The sequence below is a fragment of the Ascidiella aspersa genome, chromosome 7 (genome assembly GCF_963924565.1).
Source record: "Ascidiella aspersa chromosome 7, kaAscAspe10.2, whole genome shotgun sequence".
In the NCBI taxonomy this organism is placed as follows: domain Eukaryota; kingdom Metazoa; phylum Chordata; class Ascidiacea; order Phlebobranchia; family Ascidiidae; genus Ascidiella; species Ascidiella aspersa.
The window spans coordinates 20,006,526-20,029,393 of record NC_139453.1 but is presented as its reverse complement, the minus strand read 5'-3'; the positions used below and the strand labels follow the sequence as shown (position 1 = coordinate 20,029,393).

Genomic DNA, 22,868 nt, shown 5'->3' with positions numbered 1-22,868 from the left:
GTGAGTCGCCAACGGGAAATATTAAATGGGGAAGCCCCTTATCGTACTCTCCCGTTTTGACTTGTATGTTGCAAAGAGAGCTTTGTTGAAAAACACTAAGAGGAACCTTCAGTTGTTTTTTGTGCCAAGTTATTTGGTGCTAGGATAACGAAAATTAGTTCAAATTTAAAAAGTATAAACCTTAATTTATATGTACTGTATTCATTGTAGATAGGCCTCGTCTTTAAACTTTAAAAAAATAAAAAATAAATGTTGGCTTTCTTTTGGTTTAATACAACAATAGGTTGTTTTTCAGTTCCTTTTTATAATACCGTTTTTGAAGCCCTTGAGTAAGTTAGTGTACAAAATTACCAAGAATACATCACAAATATGGATGTATCCCTTGAGTTTTCCTCATTTATACAAAAGTTGGGTGTTCGTGGTTGTGCAGCACAACAGTTATGGCAAGGTAATATATGCAAACTATATTTTGGAGCAGGGTTTAATTTCCTAATGTGTATGGCTTTGTGTAACCATTTGTATGTTTAAGTTTAAATTTTAGTAAAATAAGCATTTGTATTTTGTAGCCATTATGTAGTTCCAATGTAGTGCAAGCTATCTAAAATCACAAGTTATGCTTAAAATCTTTGTAATATTATTTGCATTTCCAAATGGTGTCATGTAACTTTCTTGACAGCACCCCAACCTTGTACCCATGGCTTTATTGAGTTATTTTCCTTTTTTAAATTAAACTGAAAGCTAAACGAAAGTTAGAAATTCTTGTCATAAAATATTCTTTTTTTTAGCTCGTACATTACATTTATTAATTAAAGGCCAATCTTCTCACATTTTAAGAAAATATTATTCTAAAAATAGGACTTTTGATTGACTTTATATAATTGTGTCAAATACAAGGTTATTTTTACATTTTACACCATTTTTTCTATTTAATGTATAGAGACTGATAATGCAATTGGGTGTGTACAAAAAAAGTTTTTGTTTTCATAGATAATAATGAATAGCCAAATGTCTATAATGCAAGTTGTCTAAAAATATCTCAATAATCTTTGCGCTAAATTTTCTTATCTATATATTTTTCAGAGAACATAAGGACTCCTCAAGAACTTGCATGTGCAGATATCAATACAATTGAGAGAATTGTGGATAGTTCATCATTCAACATCTTTAAGCTGATTCTGCCAGTGTTGCGAAAAGTATGAATATATACAGTAATGTTAAGATCCTACAGAACAAAACATAAATAGACATTTAAGCTCACAAATTTATAGGCATTCAGTCCATATCTTGTAGCATTTACTAGAATCTAGGTGTCTTTCTGCAAAGTTTAAAAAATAATTTAAATTATAAATTGATAAATGCAATTTTACTATCCATTACTTTAGTTGCCCACAAATTTACAAACAACCATATACACAGTATTATATATTGGTGTAAAAACAATAAGGGTATTTAATTGATTAAGTTTTATATTATTAGTTATACTAAATTTAACTAAATATACATTTCCAATGGTGAAATACAATCTTGACAGGGTGCTTTTTCCATACTTTCGGCATCTGACCCATGTAAATGTGCCTTGGAAATAGTTAAAAAAGAAGGAGGGCACATGGCTACACCTGTTTTAACTGGAACAATTGCAAGTGATGCTACGGGTTTTTATGATACTAAGTAAGATTTTATTTTTTGTTTGTCTTACATTTTGCATCCATGACTAAACAACTCAGTTAGTACCAATATATAATATTTATTTATATATAGTGAACTTATGGATAATTATTCTAGACTAGATAAACACTTCTGATTAAATATAGTACACCATGGAGTAGTAAAATTAGTGTAATTGTTAAGTTCCAGTGGACCTGGAAGCAGTGTCAGGGCTGAAGGACCAGCATCTTTTGGTGGAAATGTTCCAACACATGGACAACAACATACAAAAGAAGTGTATGGAACCAAAGCTTCTGTTCAAATATCTGGTGGTACTTTTGTCCAATCCAATATCATGCCTACACATGAAGTGAAATATGACAACCAAAATGCCAAGCTTTCTATTTCCACTGTTCAAGGTAGGTGTAATTTTCTTAAAATGTTTAATCTCTTAGGAATACAATATACACTTTAGGTTGAAAACACATAAAATTTATCTAAAATTAAGATAAAATTTATCTAGAATTAAGATAATTAACAAAAAGTCTTAATGTTATTTTATTTAAATAATTACCGAAAACACAAAGTTTGATGTTTTCATAACGTTTTTTAAGGTGTGAGAAAATGTTTTTAAATATATAAGTCAAAGTCATTAATAATTTATTTGTTAATTAATTTATAAAAACTTTTTACACTTCAGGGAAACCAAAGATTCTTGAAAAACTGGATATGAATGGTAATGATTTTGTTATTTTTAGTGTACTTTTTTGTAACAAAACACTGAATTAGATTTAAAAATGCTTGAATTTATTCTTGTTTTAATGTGCAGTCTGGCTTTTATTTAAATTTATTCTTGATTAATGTACAGTCCCTAATCAGCAACATAAAAAACTTCTATATCTGAATGTTGGTGCACTTTTTTCATTACTGCTGGGTACACATATTTCTACATTTTTTTCAAATCAGTAAAGGATGCCGCCAATTCCTTCTCCAACACAGAAGTCTGTAACCACCGTTGTAAAATCAATGGCAATAAAATCTAAAATACATAGTATTAGTACTGGAGAAAAAAATGAGGTTTTCTTACATCCAGTAATTAGTTGATGAAATCCAAAGTTGAATATTATCTACAGATAATATTGTTGTTCTTTCAAAATTTACATCTAACTTTTTCAAAATTTACATGTAATTTTATTCTGTTCAAGTTAATTAGTGCTGCATTTACACGGTTGGTTTATTTTATGCACTTCAACAAATCATGTCTCGCTCTGTCCAGGTGGTTTCTTTTGTTATTGAGAAGAATTGTTACGGCACTGAGCGCACGCTCTATTAAGTATGAACTGGAAAGTGCATTTATTTCGCGTTTTGGTTTGAGTTCAAAATCATTTGCAAGGTTATAAGTTCCTCTTTAAACATCCCTTCGAAATACCAATGAATTTGCAGTCAGGAATCTCCAATTGTATTACACCCGAAAAAGAACTACCATGTCTTCATACAATTCCTGAATATGAGTTCTGTATGTCTTAAGATCAACAGTAGAAATTCCTTTGTCGCTGATAGCAAGTTGTTGCTGGAAAACTGGAAGAAAAAAAAAGCTGGAAAACTGGAACAATTCGCGTCTGGCTAAATTTTGCCAATACATCGCAAGCTTATTTTTGAATCCACACTATGCTGTGTGGACTATCTAACAAGTTGCGACATCAATTTTAAAGCAATAGTTTCTTTGGCAAATCCAGGGTCATACATTTCAAGATTCCACAACAGTATCTAACAGTGCAGGCAGTTTTCCTTGGAGAGCCATCTTACTTCAGTGTGTAGAAGAAAGCATTCAAAGGCCTTGTCGTTTTCTTTAGACAGTTGCTTAAACAAGTATGTATTAAGTGTATTAAGACCGCATGAGCTTTAATTTAATTTACTGCCTTGATGGCAGTCTTTAATAAGAGGTTAAGACGACCACTGATATGCTGGCCCATCAAATGCTGCCAATGAATCACACAATGAATTGTAAGCACATTTGGATTCGCCGCTTTTAGGAATGCCATAAAGCCACGGTAACGGTCCATCATAAATGGGTCACCTACAGTTGCACACACTGCGACAATGATAAGTGGATTGTTTTTTCAAAGTCTGGTTTAACTTCTTAAAATACTGTTTCACCCCATGTAAAACTCATCATTACCAAAACCCAAGTAATGACTCATTTCCTGGCATTCTTGATGATGCTACATAAGCTATCTTCTTTATCGGTAGCCATCTCCACCCGCCTCTGAATGACTCATTTCCTGGCATTCTTGATGATGCTACATAAGCTATCTTCTTTATCGGTAGCCATCTCCACCCGCCTCTGTACAGTATTATCACTCAGAGTCAGAGGAACAGATTTAATACTTGTAGAAGAGGCCTTGTGATGCATAACACTGTCTAAACTTCCTTCACTGATGGCAATATCAATTCTTCGCCGATCGTATGTTGCTTGCCTTTACTTCAAAGATCAAGAAAGACAAATTGTAAGATGCACAACATACATACTCCATTATTACTTGTTTAGGAAAGGTTTAAAAATATCTTGCCAACGGATTTCCGTTAAATTGTCCCAAAGCATTTGAAAAAATGTTGCATTCTTACCTACTTTCTCTTGGTGAATTTTTGTTAAAAGCTTTGAAAGTCTGGACCGCTTTATCGCTTCATTATAAAACACCTTAGAGCATACCAAATGCATCCGCTGTAATTTTGGGGCTGGAATAAATCCATACTGGTTGGGGCTGGAATAAATCCATACTAGCGATAAATTGAACTGTATTGCCTGCATTTTGGTTTGGCTGAACTCAATATTTAGCACTCTAATAACTGAATAAAATAACTATACCTAGGTACCGGTTCACTAATAAATATGACACAATAGTGTTGGAATTAGTCTACTGACGTAACAATAGGAATTAGTGGGACTGATAAATGTTATATAAATGTATTATTATTTAATTATAGGATTAACCAAAAATTCTCAGACTATGCAACCGTAAAACAGGAATGTAAAATAAGTAAATCGAAGCATGAAACTATTATCCCACACCTCAATCGCCCATTGAGATGCCAGCACCCCCTTGAGAGGTGAAGCCCTTACATTGGGAACCACTTCCTTAACCTTACATTAAAAAAGGTCTGAATAAAACTTACTTTGGTTGTTTTAGATGTGTTTTTTTCTGGCACAAATGAATTTAAATTGGACAAAGTTGATGTAAAACCAGTTGATGCTGAGCAGTATGAAAATGGATCCCGTGACAGCAAGGTGGGAGTTTACTTTTTTTCAAAAATTACTTTTTTAATAATGAACAAATTAATCACATGGCAATAGGTTTCTAATGTGCTCATAAATGGCAACACAACCAAATTTGATTTTATCAAGGTGTATCCAGTCAAAAATTGGGGAAGCAGCCGTGCACTGATTATAAACAATGTACAGTTTGGTCCACGTGTTGCAGCAAGGGAAGGTGCTGTCAAGGATTCAATAAATCTTAAAAGTCTTCTTCAACAGCTGGGCTTCAAAGTGGATTCCTATGAGAATCTTACTGCAAACGTATGGATTTCCATAGTGACCAATCAATTAAATACAAAAATCTAAAGTGTTAACTATTTCCAGGATATTCGTCAATGCCTAAAAGAATTTACATCATCAAGAGAAAATAAACTTGCACCTATGTTCTTGGTTTTCATTGGCAGCCACGGAGATCGAGGTAATCATATCAGTGTTTAGTTGCTATTTTTACAGTTGTATATATATTTTTTTGTGTTAGTTAATCGATTGTTGCCAGAGCGTTTAAGAGTGGAAAGTAATTTATAAAAATAAAATTATTTAATTTGTGTTTAATTTTCTATCACTATGCTTTTGACTCGCCAAGCCTCAGTGTGCAAACTTGTTTGACTTATTTTTTCCTGAACTGTTCTCAACTTTTATGGGTAGGCCGATATAGAAGACAATTAGCCAAAAGACTGTGGTATTTTTAGACACTCTCATAAACAAACCAGTTTCTGCCATACTGTGATCGGTTGGTCTAAAGTCCAAATAATACAAACATTCCTGTCTACAAGCTATTTTAGTAATAGTCCTACTGAATTCTTAGCCAAGGGCAGTTTTTGGAGAAATTTTGTCTGAAGTTTTTCTTGGTAGTTAGGAATAAGGACTAATTCTAAAGATGATCACTCAAACAACCAACATACAGCAGTGTTATTTACACAGATCAAAACAAAGATTGGTTTGTTGGTGTTGACAACAATCGTCTTTGCGAAGCAGACGTTATCAGTTACTTTGAAGAAGAGAATGCTCCACTCATCCAACGAGAAAAACCAAAGATGTTCTTTTTTCAGTTTTGCAGACAAGGTTTGGAATTTTTTTTCAACCGATTGCATGCTCTTTTTTTATTTGGAATACCTATTATGTTTGTTTAGTGAGGAGTGCTGCATCTGATTCCACTGTGGAAATAGAGGAGCCAAGACACTTTGGTAAGTTGTTAAACTAGACAGTGTTGTGTTTAAGCAAGTTAATAGCGACTTGCCTTCTTGTGCACTAAAATTATTTTTACCTTTATGCTATGCAGGATTTCTTGGGGGTAAAACGCAGCATGATGCTGGTCTGTACATGGATGATAAAGCAGACGCCCAGAAGTGGGCCAACATGCTGTTCGCTTTTGCTACAGCTCCAGGTAATTGAGATGGTCAGAATAGAACAACATGTTAAACAATATTTTGTACAAATCACATTCTGCTTGTACACAGAATGGTAATAAAATGTTTTGTTATGACCTATTCAGTTCATTTCCCTGACATTCAAGCAGTGTTTTTATATTTTGTTTTACCGATTCTTAGTCTTATGCATGCCATTATAAGTAGAACATGTCCAAACAAACTAGCCTTTTTTACTGTCAAAAATGAGATAAATCATAGTATTATTGTTTTAATTTTCTATCAGAGAATCAGTGCTACATCATTTCGATGAAAACGGCACCTTTCGCTACAGTCTAAATTGTTTTAATATTGAAGCTTTATTAGTCATAAAAAGACAGTGGGGAAATGGAAAGTTCCCGGGAACTTTATATTTCTTTTTTGATCCAAACTAGGCACAAAGGCATTTCGTGACACCAGTGAAGGCTCCTGGTTCGTCACGGCGCTTGTCAAGGTGTTCAAAGATAACGCCAGGTCAGAGGATCTTCAAAGCATGCTCACCATGGTAAGTGGACGTTGGCGCAGATTTCTTTCGTATTCCTGAAGTAAGTATAGACGCACTGAAATGGAAATTTTAGTCGGCTAAAACGGCGCGTACGGGTCTTAAAATCTCTTGCAAATCACATGGATTTGCCGTTCGGCTTAAATTTAAGCCCGGAAAGATCGCAAGGCCTTACTCCTAGCTATTGTGCGCCGATTTTTAAATTTCCAGAAGCCAGACATTACCAAACATTACCAAAATTCACAAAGTCATTCGGTGTTTAAGCCAGGATTAATGAACCTTTTACACGTCGCGGCCGACTTTTACCAATCTTTTAACCTACCTGCACTTATATTATTTCATGGTTCATATTAAGGTGGTAAAAATGCACATCATACTGATGCGAAACTTAGAGCTTTTTAAGCCCTAACAGTCTAGAATGCAATAATTAGCCAAAAATTGAGTTATACTTAACACACACAAACAACTTGTAGCTTATATTTTTCACAACCAAAATTAAAAAAGTTCAGTTATAGCTTCGCAGCCTAAGTCCATCCGTAGGAGCTTTAGTTTACAAGTCGATTCTACTGTTTGCCAATTACCGCATTACAAGGTGTCCAGTGGTTTTAAATAATTTCGCATAGCAGATAGCTAAATTTCAACCAAAAAAATAGTTTTGTTTTGAAGCATGCGTGTTGATTACAAGTCTCATTAAACTAATTTGCCTCGACCAATCAACCACACTATTACTTCAAGGTATTTGCTGTAGTCTGATTACAAATCCACACAGTTTTTGTTGGCTGGTGTTGAGCTGGCCAGCCAGAAGCCGGCAAGCAACACAACCGCTTACTGTATTAACTAGACAAGACTGGTTATATTGATATAAGCTTTCGCATATATAAGTTGAAAGTTTGCATAAAAGAGGAAAGGCGACACCAAAAAGCGGAAATGATTTCTAACCCGGAGCCTTTTTGGCAGCCGGGAACTTTAACAATAACGCGTTCACACAGGTGAAATACTTTTATCTATAACGGAAATATGTGTCACGATATAACATTTATCATGTGTGAAACAGTCGAATGCTTTGTTCTCAGAATGACAGCGAGTGTTTGGTAAAAGGCGTGAACAAGTGACAAATCATAAATTGTAACATATTTGATAAATACACAATACAATAAATTCCAAATTATCCACTAATTATTACTTATGACGCTACAGACACTCCAGCACAAAAGGAATTGCCGTCGTGAATGTAACACGGCGGCTGCTTTTCGCAATATTCCCGAAAGGTTGCTATTTTTAACACAATTGACTTTTGTTAGAAAGTGCTTCATACGATTTGAGCGACATGAACATGAACAAGGCAATGAGTCACACGAGTTGTAGCTTTTAGCAACACGTTCAACAACAAGATATTATTCTTCCGTCGATAGGCCAACGAACGACAGATGTCTTGTTGTTGTCTCTTTGTCTAGCTCACGTCCTATCGTCATACATGGTGAAACGTGAAACTGTGAAGACAAAAGAAAGGAGGGGCAGTTATTTGTTAGGAATTAAATTCTATTGATTTTTAACATTGAGCAACATTTCCTTAAAAGTTTGCATTTTTTTTAGTTTGCACAATTCGTTCAATGTAAGTTTTAAAATAACGACGCATCACAAGAAAATACGCTTTGAAGTTGCTGCTTATTCACTATTGCTTTCAACAAAAGGCAGGAAATGGTGTGTTCCTAAAGTTGTGATTTGAAAACTAATGTTTCGCGTGTGGATAAATCATCATGCTTTTTGATACGAGGTATTTAAACTCGTGTGTAAACGCGGCTGCGTGATGAGAGAAAAACAGAGAAAAACCCAAAACGTACCAAATGTTTAAAAGAATTCGGAAATTTAACACGAAATTATTTCGTGCACAACAAAATTAAGTCGTGATTCACAAGTTTAACGCGTTGATTTCAAACTATTGAGCTCCAAGCATAAAAATTAAACTCTTTTAAAATTTATCAAAAGATTCTGCGATCGACGTTTAAGCTTAGGCTTCATAGATATATACCCCTTTTGAGTCTTTTCATAATTTGGGGGGCGCTGAACGCACATAAGGGGCGTTACATAAAAGTACTTATATCAAAATTTTATAAAAAGTTCACATAAATATAGTAACAAACAGCACTGTAGGACGTAGGTAACTTTTAACCTTAAATGGCAACTTCCGTACTGCGAACTGTAGTAGTTTCCCGACCATTGTTACGTAATAATTGGCTTTCTTATGTAAAGCTGTTGGTTGCTGTTGCGTTCACCGTTTAATACGCGGCAAAATGTTTGTATATTTAAAGCAGGGGTCGCCAACCTACGCCCTCGACCCGCCGCCTCTTTGACAACTAGACACGAGTCCATTTTAAATACTTTTTGACTATTTCAACTTAGTACGGGTGAAAAATTTTCGCGCTTCGCGCGAATTATGTTTCTACGTCCAGTTTGTTTACGTTTTGATGCTGTCTTTGGACTAGATCAGCGCTTCTTTACCGTTGGGACGTGAAAGGCTGTCAAGTGTGTCGCGGACAAACGAAAAACGTTTTCAAAAATATTTTTTTAATATTTTTTTGCCAATGTAATAAAAACTATAGCAGGAAATTTGAAAGAAATGCCGTTATACCCCAAAAAAATCGCGTTCGGTTCGCTCGCCTGGTGCGCCAGGACTTCAAAAGATTAACAAACACTATTACACTTTTCATTAGTAGTTTGGAGGAAAAAAATCCGGGGCCCGCCTGATTCACAGTTGTTCTAACATTTTTCTAAGTTAACATTTTGTGCGGCCCACAGGGACCTTTATGAGTTTGGTTGGTGCCCGCGACTAGAAAAGGATTTAACGTCTTGGTGCAGAAAGATAGGACTTTTTCCTGGTAATAACATAACCTTGTAAAATAATGTATGTATAAATTCCAATAGTGAATGTATGTTAGACAGCCTTAACTATGACTGACAGCTTATCGAAACGAAAGTGAAGACAATATGATGTTAGGCAACGATTATTATAATACTTTACTGGGCAAGATTAGGGGGCGATATGAAATAATATTGAGCCCAAGGGGGCACTAGTGTAGAAAAGGTTGAGAAACACTGATATAGACTATAATAATTTGCGAAATGCGATACATAATGGTTTAACAAAAAGTCACATAAAAGAAACTTACAGACCTTTCGGTCGGTAATTTTACTTATTTATTTTTTTAAATATTTTCAAAAGTATAATAGTTTTCACCTGATAAACTAGGCAGAATCAGTTATTGAAATCCATGTGCAATTGCGGTTTCCATAATTCCGAGCGGTGCTGTCGTTCATCGGCAACGCTTGTTTATATTTAGTGTTCCGTATTCCAAGCAAATGCTTTGCTGACGAGATGGAGCGTCTTTCGACGTATCTTTCGACAAGATCAATTCTTCCAAACCGCAAGCAATCGTAGGTTATGCGCCTAAAGCAGCAAGAGTAATTCTTTTACCAGTAAAGTTGTGTGACGATCAGGCAAAACACTATTGATAAAAACTAAGCTCGCTCAGTCGTGCCTTTGTTTGTTGTATGTATTTTTTGTTAGCTGGACGAGATGGAGTTTTAATTCAAAACTAATACCTTTTTGCATATTTAAACACTGGCGGCAGGTCATTTAATAAAACGAAATAATGTGTGACATGTGACATGTTTTTATTTACTTATTAATATTCGTTTCGGTTCGTTTATTTTGATTTTGTGTATGAATTACTCTGAAGTCAAACCATAAAAAGCGAACGACCGCTACATATGCACTGGTGATTTTAGTTGCGAAGTTGTAAATTCTGCATTATACTGACTTGCTTGAAAATATTATCCGGTAAAGTTTTTTTGTCTGGTCCCTCATTAAGTGAAAAACACAATGGATCATAATTGCTTATTTTATGCTGAATTTACTTCTGTCTCGACAATGCGCCTGAAAAAGTATTGTTGCTAAACTTTGTTGAACTGCTAACTCGTCATTTTATGCTACGAAATATGTAGCACTATAGAATTAGTCACGGTAGAATATTCACGTTTTAAAAAAATGACGTTCACATTTTCCGAAAATAAAGACAAGCAAGGCAATTTTGTCCAAGAAACGCATGCAAGCGCCCATGGCATCATCTTTTTTAGGTTAACCAAGAAGTGATAAAGAAGGAAGCGGAAGAGAATAATGTCAGGGCCGTCCAACTGGCTGAGTTTAGATCATATTTCACCAAAAAGCTCATGTTCTATCCTGGCCTTCATTGAAAAAGTCGTAAGGAATTGTTCAAGTTGTACATATTTTATATAATTTAAAATTTGTGGTGTTGAAAAAGCTTTTAAAGTGACAGCAAAAAAATCAAAACGTTTTTCATCTTGATACAAATGACAGTATATAATAATTAACTGAACCATTGTTTTTGTATCCTTTTTATGTATAAAAGTTTTATCCGATTGTTTTGCCGCGATGTTGTTGAAATTCCATTCAATGATTCCTTTATCCCGATCGTAAATCTTCAAATTAATATGCGTTTTTTTGCTTTTGCGAAGCTTTACCACTGTTATAGTTACGCCATTCCATTTATGCTTAGGCGTCGACCTGCACAAGAAGAAGGGACTATAGTTGTCCCAAACTAAAAGTAACTTTTATTGGTGTTACAAATTTTTACTTGGTGAACTAATATTTGTATTCAAATGGTGTATATAACGGAGTGTTGCTCTTCCAGCAGAATATATAATAGATTCACGTTTCGACGTGCTATACAGAACGTCTTCGTCAGGATACTGACGTTACATGTAAAACAGATTCCTTATAAATCAACAAGTGGTAATCGGTTTCCTTCGTCAAGCGAGGTTTTTCGTTAAGCGAGGTTTTCTCGAGTCGTGGAATATCCATTCTCGCGCCAGCACCATGAACGTAAAAACTGACGTTCTAATGCCGATAAGCTATCGCGCGCTCTTACACCAACGAGCGTTTGGTGCGAGTCGAAACGTCGATCTATTATATATTCTGCTGGAAGAGCAACACTCCATATATTATGCCTGGCAACAATAGCTTATTTCATCAAATGGTGTATGTTTTACATTTGAAACAACGTTTTTTTTTCATTATTTGTTTTGTTTTAGAATTCGTTAAACTGCTGTATATATCCCTTTAAACTCCACAGAATTATAAATTCAAAAAACAATTAAACATATACATTTTAACGACGTACAATAATTGTAAAAATAATCTTTTTTTATTGTTACTGGTGAAGTTCATTGAAAATGATAAAACTTTTTTTGTTTTTTTAGCAATTGTTCTAACGACTGGTTCAAGTCGTACACTTGCACTTTTTTCGATATGCCGAAATAAATTGTAAAAATGTGTGAAAACAATTTCTCTTCAGAAAAGATAAATATCCCTACTTATTGTTTAGTAGAAGTCGTCGCGATAACGAGTGCTTGATCTACATTTTTAATCGTATATGATTTTTGGGTAACACAAAAGGTACCCGGTCAAAAAAAAACACTTTTTGTTGAGATCGTTAATGGCTCTTAAAGGGTATACGAGCGTTCTATTGCAGAATAACGTAAAAAAATCGTCAAAACAAGACGTAAACCTTTGGGAATTTGTCCTAAATTACTCGCAACGAGACCTAAATGGCTTAAATAACACCTAAAACAAGAGGCAACTAGACGGGGGTGCAGTTGTTGTATATTTTCTTGGGGGGTATATTATGCGGTTGTTGTATATTTTCTTGGGGGGTATATTATGCGGTTGTTGTATATTTTCTTGGGGTCTTAAGTGTTTATTTTATTTTCCCTAACTTGTTTCTGCAAGCAAAAACAGATTCATAAACCTCTTATGCACACCTACAGACCACTCTACGTCTTGTCTGAAAATTTGAGAATTCTGCGATGTATACTTTTTCTATGAAGGTTTGGCAAAAATCGGTCTGAAACATTTAACGGCAAAAACAAAATATGTCCGGAAAATAAATTTTCAGCCCATATAATAAAGGTTTTGGACGGTCTGGCATCGGCCGTTTTGGTATCGACATTTAAGAGCCCTATTATAAACGCCGCGTTTGGCGCCGCTGTTTTTGCACCTGACTGTTTTCTTTGTTCGAGGTTAGGGGTGAGCGTTTATAAAGTTAGGGGTTCGGTTTGGGGTTAATTTTTTGTGGTAGGTAAAAGGTTGTTTAGATCTGAGCCGTTTAAGTCCAAGTTTGACGGTTTTACGTGTTATTCCGATTTCGACCATTTCCACAACTGTTAGTCCTATATTGGTCTTCCGAACTGAACTGTGCTTTTCGCCGACAGTCGAACTAATATAATTTCGGCATTGTTTGAGCCTGAAAAAATATATTTTTTTTTCATTTACATGATAATGTGGCCCGCGGCACATTCTGCCACAATCCCCCACTACTTGCTTATTTATAGAGATTGTTTTTGTTTTCTTTGTGTTTTTAGATTCTTTGTTTTGGGTATATTTAGAATTTACAAGAAATATTTTCCCATGGATTTGCCCAGAAACGTAAGTTTGAGGAGTGTCGCGAATTTAACAAGGATTGAATGCCCAAGTACTTTTTCACTTAAATCGGCAAGAATCAGTATTTTCTTTTAAATCCGAATGGTGAAAAACAAATGATTCCAGTTGCACATCAATGGTAATAAAGAATGCTTGGATGTTAAGAGATAAATATAACTCGCTAATAAAAGCATTATCAGTATAGGGCGTTTATTTTTTGACCTAAAAAATGAAATTTTGACCTAAAAATATATTTTGTTAACTATTTTAAACAACAGCATTAGTGTCTTGGCGTCGTCAACAACACGTTTTTCATGTTTTACTGTCTATCGGTCAAACATAAATCAGCTATTTTTTCGGGTTTATGCAAAACTATTGAAATCCTTAGTTCAGTGGATCTTAACCAGGGTTCGACGCAGCTGTTTCAAGGGTTCGGCAAGAACGTCCTCTGAAGCATAAATGCTGTTAGTTCAAGCGAAATTCGAATCTCTTGTATGTGCCAAGGTGTCATGTAGCGTTATAAATTGAAAGTTTAGCCAATTTAATCTATATAAATGCAAGTTTATAATTTGATTATGACCAGTTTTAACTGCTGGGAGGAAAAATCAAATACTGAGTCAAAATGTTGGGTTCGACGAAAGCTTGCAGAATAACATAGGGGTTCGACACTTTAACAAAGGTTAAGAACCACTGTTAGTTGACATTTTTGTCATTTCAAAAAGTCAAATAACTATAAGTTGCCGAAGAAAACAAAGACGCTGGTTATTTTAGAAAAAGTTGTCAAGAGAAAAAAGACAGCAAATACTGTTCAATACATTCGTCCAAATCAGAAATAAACAACTGTATAATGCAAAAACGAAGCTGAGCCTAATGCGATAAACTTAGGAGGTGGTTAATTCTGGAAGCTCGCGTATATATAACACAGTTAAAAGTCGTAGAATATAACTCAAAAAAAAATGTAATTCATCCGGCCCGCCGCCTCTTTGAGAAATTGGACACAAATCAATTCCACATACATTTTAACTACTTAAGTTCTAAAAATTTTCGCGCTTCGCGCGAATGATCATCCTAGCTCCGGATTGTTTACGTTTTGATGCTGTCTTTTCAACTAGATTTCGCGCTTCCTTACCCTTGCGTCGTGGAAGGCTGCTAAGTGAGACGCGGACAAACGGAAAACATATTCACAAATATTCTTTAATATATATATTTTTTTATTTTCGGCAATGTAATGAAAACTTGCAAGAATTTTAAAAGAAATGCCGCTACACCAAAAAAAAAAAATAAGCTAGATTAACTTTAAATGTTATGGCGTTCCCTCAAAGTAGTTTTATTACACTTTTCATTAGTAGCATGGATGACGACGTGTGAACTCGAATTTCAAACCAAACAAACGCTTTTTTATGCGCTTTGCGTCAACACTTTAGTACCTCCTTAATATAATTAAAAACGTTTTTAAGTGCAAAAAAGACTCGAGACCCGCCTTATTTACAGTTGTTCTAACATTTTAATAACACAATTCTTAGTATACACTTTGTGCGGCCCGCAGAGACCTTTCTGAGTTTGGGTTTGGCCCGCGACTGGAAAAAGGTTGCCGACCCCTGATCTAAACAAACCGATTTTCGGTTTATAAAGTTGTACTTAGTTTGGTCGGCAAAAAAGTGTTGCCGTGTTTAACGAGTACAACGTTAATAGCTAATATGCGACAAAACGTGCAAGCTTTGACAGTACCTAATGCGACCCGCCAAGTACTTCATTTGGCCATATCTGGCCCGCCGGCCGGAGAAGTTGCCCGCCTCTGATTTATATCAACTGATTCCTAAATACACGCTTTAACTCAAAACCTTGTGACGAAACAATAGGAAAAGTACGATGTTTAATAAAACATTTAATATATAAGCGCATATTAACCGCAGTCAAGATGCAGGTTGATACTTCTCCACGTAATGTGTCCCCTATCAACGTTGTGCCGATAATATGGAAGCAGAGGAGACCCGACTTGATGGTAGCAAGCAGGTCTGAATCTGTTTTCACCATGGACAGCGTGCAAAGTAGTAAGAAAGTTTGATGTTTTGCCTGTTTAAAAATGTGGTGCGGTAAAACTGCTTTCTTAGTTTTGTCCTGGCATTGGCAATTAGCAAACAATTTCACGGTAAATGATCTGCGCGTTGGGTCGCATATCTCTTGAGCACAACTTGCAATTGAAATATTCCTTCTTAACACAAACAAAATTTCATAAAAACACAGACGACTGTAATTACAACTTATCTTTAAAAAAAATAAAAATTGTGTTTAGTTAAAGGTCGCATATCATTTTGCAAAAGTGTTTCAAAAGGGTCTCTTATTATAGGTTTCGACAAAAAATTAAAATAATAAATGAAATAACGGCACGAAAAGATGATAGGTGTAGAATCTCAAAAAAATGCAGTTTATTAGTTTTGATTATATAATACGAAAATTTTGAAACAACTTTTTTAATAAAATGTAGAAATGCAGGCCCTTTTTTCTGGGACAAAGAATTTATCTTTGGCATAGGGTCGTCCCCAGAATAGACCGCTTGAGGTCCAAAAAAATTAGTGGTAAATGTTAGTTTCCCTAATTAAATCTTTTCATGATATTTAGCTATAAAAACTGTACTTAAGTTAATTCGACAAATCCGCCTTATTATTACTTTTACAATTTTTGCATAGACCTAACGTAGGGGTAGGCCCTTCACCTTCTTCCAGCTATTTTTCTCTAAATAAGGCTATGAGCGTGCACCATGTTGGAACTTTTGCTCTATCAGTTTCCTGTTTGAAGTGCCATGTAACCCATACAACGCTACACTAATGCAGTTGAACTCGAATGGGAAGCATCTAGCTAGCTAGTACAAAACAATCTTCATTCAAAAAGTTTTACTTGTGTCACGTGGTTATGATAAAGAATTGTTTTGCAACAATTATACTTGTCTGGTACGGTCAAAGTGTAACAGACTTTTGAGTTTTGACACGCATATTGACTGAGATGTTTTGTTTAATAGCTGGTTTTGAATTAAGGCTGTTAATTAGATTGTACTGAGACGATCCGTACGAGAAAGGCGTCATTGCAATTCTAGGAAAGTTTATTTCCGAATTCACAAGTAGACAGCACTGACAAAACTGCCGTAGTTGTAGCCTATAGTAGCCCATTTTTTGGCGCTCGTCTAGAATCCTACCACAACGAACATTATTTTGGTTAGGGTGCCGGTTAGCGTTTGGGTTTGGGTGAGTCCAGTAATAGTGTTAAACAATATTACTTGACCTACCCACACCCAAACACTAACCGACACCCTAACCCACATATTATGCATTGCTTAATAATCATTTCAACGTTGTGGTAGGATTCTAGACCAGCGCCCATTTTTTTTCTATAGTAAAAGCTGAAAATATGAATTTGTGTTTATTTGATGTGCGGCCCTCCTGTAAGCATTACATTTCCTAACTGGCCCTTGTGTTAAAAAGGTTGCCCACCCCTGGCCTAACGTGTTTCAATATATTTATTATTTGCGACTTGGGTCCGTTTGTTTATTGCGACTTGGGTCCGTTAAATTCAATGCACGATACCAGGTTTTGATAAAATCGCTCATAAAGGCCTACACCCTTTTAAACCCTATCAAACTTATTGCCTTCTCATAGTTACATTTAAGAACTGTAGCTTTAAACTTAAATAAATTTGTTAATTTTGATTGACCTTGTGAACCCATGGTTGGAAGCACTCGAGTTTTATGCTTTTTTTAGACTTTTTCTTAATTTTCCAATACTGTCCATAAATATGATGATTGCAGTTTCTGTATCAGATAGTTGACATTAGTGATTTGAGCTACTTTGCTATCGATCAGTAGACTTTGCACAAAAATACTTGTCGCGTTTCGTCATGTCAAGTCGTTAGAATATTTTCCAGCTTATGTAGTCACCTCTACAATTGACCTCTATACCTGGGGTTACCAATATGCGGCCCGCGACATTTTCCCTAATTAACATAAAATACAATAAAATTGTTCTCGGGTGCAATTTAAAACTTAATTTTGTTATAATTAAACTGTACGACAATTTCATAGCGCTCACTTTAGTTTTAGTAAAATTTATATCCTTCCCGCGATTGTCGAGCAGTCATCCGACTCTTTATGAAAAACGTTTGGTAACCCTATATAGCAGTGTTTCTCAACCTTTTTTACTTGGCGGCGCATCTAGAGACGTTTTAAAACGAGGCGGCGTACTTTGCAAGCGAAGCGAGCGCGAAATTTTTGAGGTGTACCTCTATTTCTATTAAATTGCATGCAATTTTTTTATTATATAGGCTTTATAGTTGCATATCTTAAAAGAGACTCCAGCCTTGAGACCAAAATAAGAACAACATCAACTTCGGAATAAAAGACAGTTAGAAATAAGGCGTACATAAGACTAAAACCTAATAGTCGTAATAATGACGAAATCGGAATCAGACCTAAATGGCCAAAATAAGGCCTATATAGGGTAACTTTTTATCTAACCCCAAACACCATCCATAGCTATCACTAACTCCTCGAATATTTTCAACCCTAACCCAATTCCTAGAACCACCAACTACCCACCCATAACCCCAAACGGGGGCAAAAAATCCGGTGCCAAAACAGCGGCGCCCAAATGCCGACAGCAAACGGGTTTTCCCTACAGTCTTGGGCGTAGTTTTGTCTATTTAAGTCTTCCTCCGATTAATTTTGGGCTTAATTTGACCTCTTTAGGTCTTATATAGACTATTTCAGATCTTATTCTGTCGTGGTAATTCCTGCGAATTTGGCGTTATTATGTCTGTGGTCTTAGTACTATGGTATTAGGCTACAGATTATCCTGTTTAGATGTTGTTGCTTTGAATGTCTTATTGTGTTTTCTACTTGAAAGTGCTGCGGAATCAATGAGCTAAGCTTGAAAGAAAAGTAAAAATACATGTTTTATATGTTAAATTATTTTTTCCATTTGCTCGCGGCGCACCTGGCAGCCTTCCATGGCGCACCGGTTGAGAAGCGCTGCTATATAGCATAGAGTAGTCCTCTTGCTATAGGTTTCCAGACGATTTAAGAAGTTTTTTCCGATATATAAACGAATCTCCTTTGAGCGAATTTTTGATAATGTAAATGACGAAGCTATAAACAAAATTCTCAAGACTTGGTGAGAAAGGGGGCCCGGACTTTTTCGGTATACCGGTACTATTCATTCAATTCAACATTTTTCAGCATTTTCTGGTAACAGATGTCGCCAATCTGGAAGATTCTGGTAACAGATGTCGCCAAATGTGGAAAATCTGGAAAACATAGCTGCTGCACAGCACTAATTTCAGTTTCCTGTTTTAGGTTGTTTTTTGTTATGCCATGAGGTATTAAATGACATATTGCCAATATCAGCATTTTGTCGCTGATTTATTTGTACTTACAAAGAGTTAACCTACGCAAGCGAAGACGCTTCATCGGATTTTGAAAAAAGCTGGTTCGATCCACGAAGTTACATAGACAGTCGCACCGAACAGTTAAGATGTAAGCAAATAAACTAATATATGTATTTTAATTTATAGCCTCTTTTGTGAGCCACGGAGAGCCTAAGTTTAATTCATATAGTGATATCACTTCAGAGAAGCTTGCACAAACTTTTCTTATTGGGTAAACCTTAAAACTGCCACTAAAGTAGACAATAAACAATTATTTTATGATATAAACGAGAAACAATTTAAGTAAGTAAAGGGAAGCGCCTAAAATACTTAGTTGTTTCCAGAATCATCTCTTGGTTGTCATATATTTACAAAAAAATTTTTTGGAAAAATTAATTCCTTTTTTTCAAGTTTTAGTGCCCCGCTGTGTGAGTCCTTGTGTGCGTTTTGGTTAAAGGTTTGTGTAGCTACTAAAGCATTTATATTAATCACACAGGTCATCTTAACTCATTCGGAAGACAAGATCTTTCACCATCAACTATTGAGGAAGATGCATTTCGAGGTAAGCAGTATAATTAACTTAAAAAAAAGGTTCGTTTCACATTATTTAATTTTTAAGTGATTAAAAAATATTGGGACTAAGGTCACAAACACATCCGCCAGGTGTCGACAAAAATGTACTAAAGTTTAATCTGAATGTGTTATATTTCGCGATAAAGGCTTTTTTCAGCGTTTAAAAAGGAAAAATTCCTCTAAATCAGCAGCTTCTTTCAACAATCAAGTTGAATAAAAATGTGGTTTCCCATGAAAAAGTAGGGCATGTAATGTCAATGGTTCCTTGTAAGTGTGAAATATACAGGATATGTAACAACAGATGAAAATAAATTTAGCGGCAGGACATCAAAGCGAACCTTTATAATGATGGTGCAGTAAAATACGAAACAGGAAAAATTGGTTTATAGAGAAATGGAATAGGGGTGGTGCTAGCGAGCCCTGCAATCTAATTTTAACTTTCCCTGTTATATGTTTCCCTGTTTACGGAATCAAGGAAGCAGCACCGAACATTTCGAGTGTTCGGTCGTGCGTTGGCGCACGAGTGTGTTTGGGTAAAGAAATCACCTGTACATGTCTTTACATCTCTGCAATAGAAGGAATTCATGTACACTAAGTTGTGTCCGCTGGTTATATTGAACATTTAAATCCGCTGGTTATATTGAACAAGCGTATATTAAAACACCAATCATTTAATAGAGAAAATACTGTGATAGAAAACATATAGATTCATTCATAACCCTCTAATTTTCTAATAACCAAGAAAGAAAATTTTCATATTCGATGTCAGTGTCTTCTTATTTTCGGTTTCACTGGAAAAGATTTCCACTTAAAGATTTCTGGCATAAAATATCTTGAATGACGTCGCAGGACTGCGTGTTATATGCTTTATTGCGTCATGCATTGCAAGCGGATGCGGTCTCTTTTTCAAAGTATCGTGTTTTTTTTGTGAAGTCAGTCGATAGTACCAGAAAGTTTCCAGTTGTAGTGGTTGCTTAAAAAAGGAGCCACAGGAAAATGTTTGAACGGATCCTAATTGTTTAACATTGGAAAAAATATGAAAATTACCTCAACAATCGTGGCTCAAACGTTGCCAGCACGTATTTCGCCACCCAGTACTTTTCCACACATTGAGATGTTTACGCACGTCTGCCCAACGTAATCACAAGACAAACAATAGGGGCAACGGCGCGTAAAAATGCCGTTATTCGTCATCCGGCGGCGAATGGGTGAGGCGAGTTCGAACAATCGCCGTTCGACATTTGTCACGTGACAGATTGTCGGCAACAAAACCGCCGGTGCGTGACGCGTGCGTCATTCGAAACATGTGTGTTGCGTTGATTTAGCTCAACCTTTTGTTTACCACTCAACGATTGCGTCAGCAGAAGTCCAGACGAAACACTAAGCAATTTGGACTAATGGCATCCGGTGAAACGAATTTTTCCCAAAAAGCATTCCGATTTGGGTATTTAGTAGGACACTTAAATAAATCCGACGTAGCTTCATTTTCACATGTTGAAAACATTCCAAGAACGAAAACAATTTTATACAAAAAAAACCTAATATACTCGTATGACAATTAAACCCCCATATGACAAGTCAAAACTATACACTTTTACAGGTTTCGTTACATTATACTTGTGAAATTCCGAAAGGTAGAAATTATTACTATATTTTTTCCTATATATATTGTGCAATGGAAATATTCATACGTTAGTTTGTTCAACAAATCCATATGACAGCGAACGTTGTCGCGCTTCGTAAATATGACGTCAACCGACAGACTGGGTTGGTCTCGGTCCAATTCCTTTTTGGCTCACCTATATATATTCTTTAGTAGGGATTATGTTTGGCTATTCGGTCGGCAGCATGTAAAAGGTTTGTGCGATACCTCGATGTAAACGCACTGCCAATAACCCTATTAATACGTCACAATCTGATAAGTACGTGTTCCGTTGGCAGTACTTCCAAGAAAAGTAGATGCATCGTTACTCTTACGTCAGAGATGTACTTAGAGCTTTGTTATCCTACACACATCTGGTTGTAGGATCAAATACGACTCTGATTTATGCCCGTGAGTGCAAATAACTATTTGGGAGTCAAGCACTGGTTATTATTCGTAAAGTTATACTATTGCAAAATAAACAAAAACACTGGAACATCGTATTGTGCAATACTGCTGTTTGCATGTTAATATTTTAAGGGTAAAACGGTAACACTTTATCCAGAATAGAATAGTAATAAGACCGACGACATAATAAAGTCGAATACGCAGCAATAGTTAAGGCTCATTTGGACTATCTATTAGTCCTATATTAGGACTTGTCCTGAACTTTGTTTTACTACAACCTTTATGTTTTCTAATATTAGTCTAATTGCTGGAGGCCCGCAAAATGTGACAGATTGTATGTTATGGACTTTTAAAAGGATATTTTCTGTTGCTAATGACCAAATTGTATTTGTATGCTAGATTGGGTAGGTGTAAAATAATTTCTGCTGTCATTGCCATGTATAAAGTATTGATCATACACACTATCACTGACAGTTCGTACACTCTTTAACGATAGATGTAAGAAACACCATTTACTCGTGATTGAACACACCGACATGGGGTCGGGATATATCGCAGTCTGCACGCAATAAATCGTGCTGAAAATAATTTAATGGATCATGCCATGATGTTTTTTGTTCCTAAATGTAGTGATAGGGCAGTAAATTCTTGTGATTGCAAATTTGCATGCAATTAACGTGCTTAAGTCGAAACGCAGTGAAGGATTAAACATCACGACGAGTATTTTTGTATTTAACGTTCAGGGTCAATGCGCCATTAAACGTTTACCGTAAGGCTGATTCATCGAGCAAAGGTATGATATAGAAACGTGTTTCTTTAAAACAAACGTGACTATGACTCTTCAAACTTCTGACAGAAAAATACCATCAGCTAACTTCAGTGTGTAACTATGCAGGACGATTCGCAGAAGATTATTTAACGATGTACGTAAATTTAATTAAAAAAATTATTGTTAGATATACGAATTTGTTAACCTAAATTTGTAGATAAAAATCGAGCTATGGAATTCTAAAGAACGTCTTTTTGTTGTATGGTATTCTAAGGCAAAACCTTGATCATATTTAATATCGTTGGTATTGGTAGTTATTCAAAAAGATTACAAAATTTGAATCATATGATCGAATGCTTTCTGCGATTTCACCTAGCACACTTTTCGAACTGTTTGAATAAGTTACTATATGAATTTAAGGGTCAATTAAAATGGTATGTTTTCGCCTGACGTGGCAATAAGTTTTTGTTTATTAATAAATAAAATGGCGAAATAAGCACAAGGAAAACAACGTATAATAGAAAAGCTCTTAAGCAGCTAAAGACAATTTACTCATGTCCATCGCCATATTTCTTCTTTTTAAAGCCAAATATCCCTCGGAAATCGAACAAAATATAACATAGCGAAAAACCGTAACATATAGTTGGGGTACTTTCGACATATTTACATTGATAAATGACATACCTCGCACATAAAAAGATTGAAT

The 22,868-nt window shown here is 35.5% G+C and overlaps 1 protein-coding gene across 1 annotated transcript; it reads left to right on the top strand.

Annotated features, from left to right (window-relative positions):
- The first annotated feature begins 263 nt into the window (after positions 1-263).
- On the top strand, positions 264-12,217 carry LOC146138214 (putative inactive caspase B). The gene is made up of 13 exons (XM_083393319.1): positions 264-448; positions 1,081-1,193; positions 1,532-1,668; positions 1,849-2,063; positions 2,345-2,380; positions 4,833-4,930; positions 5,048-5,218; positions 5,282-5,375; positions 5,879-6,019; positions 6,088-6,141; positions 6,237-6,341; positions 6,756-6,865; positions 10,997-12,217. The coding sequence occupies exons 1-13, from the start codon at positions 370-372 to the stop codon at positions 11,111-11,113; spliced, it is 1,470 nt and encodes a 489-aa protein (XP_083249445.1). The 5' UTR covers positions 264-369; the 3' UTR covers positions 11,114-12,217.
- The last annotated feature ends 10,651 nt before the right edge of the window (positions 12,218-22,868 follow it).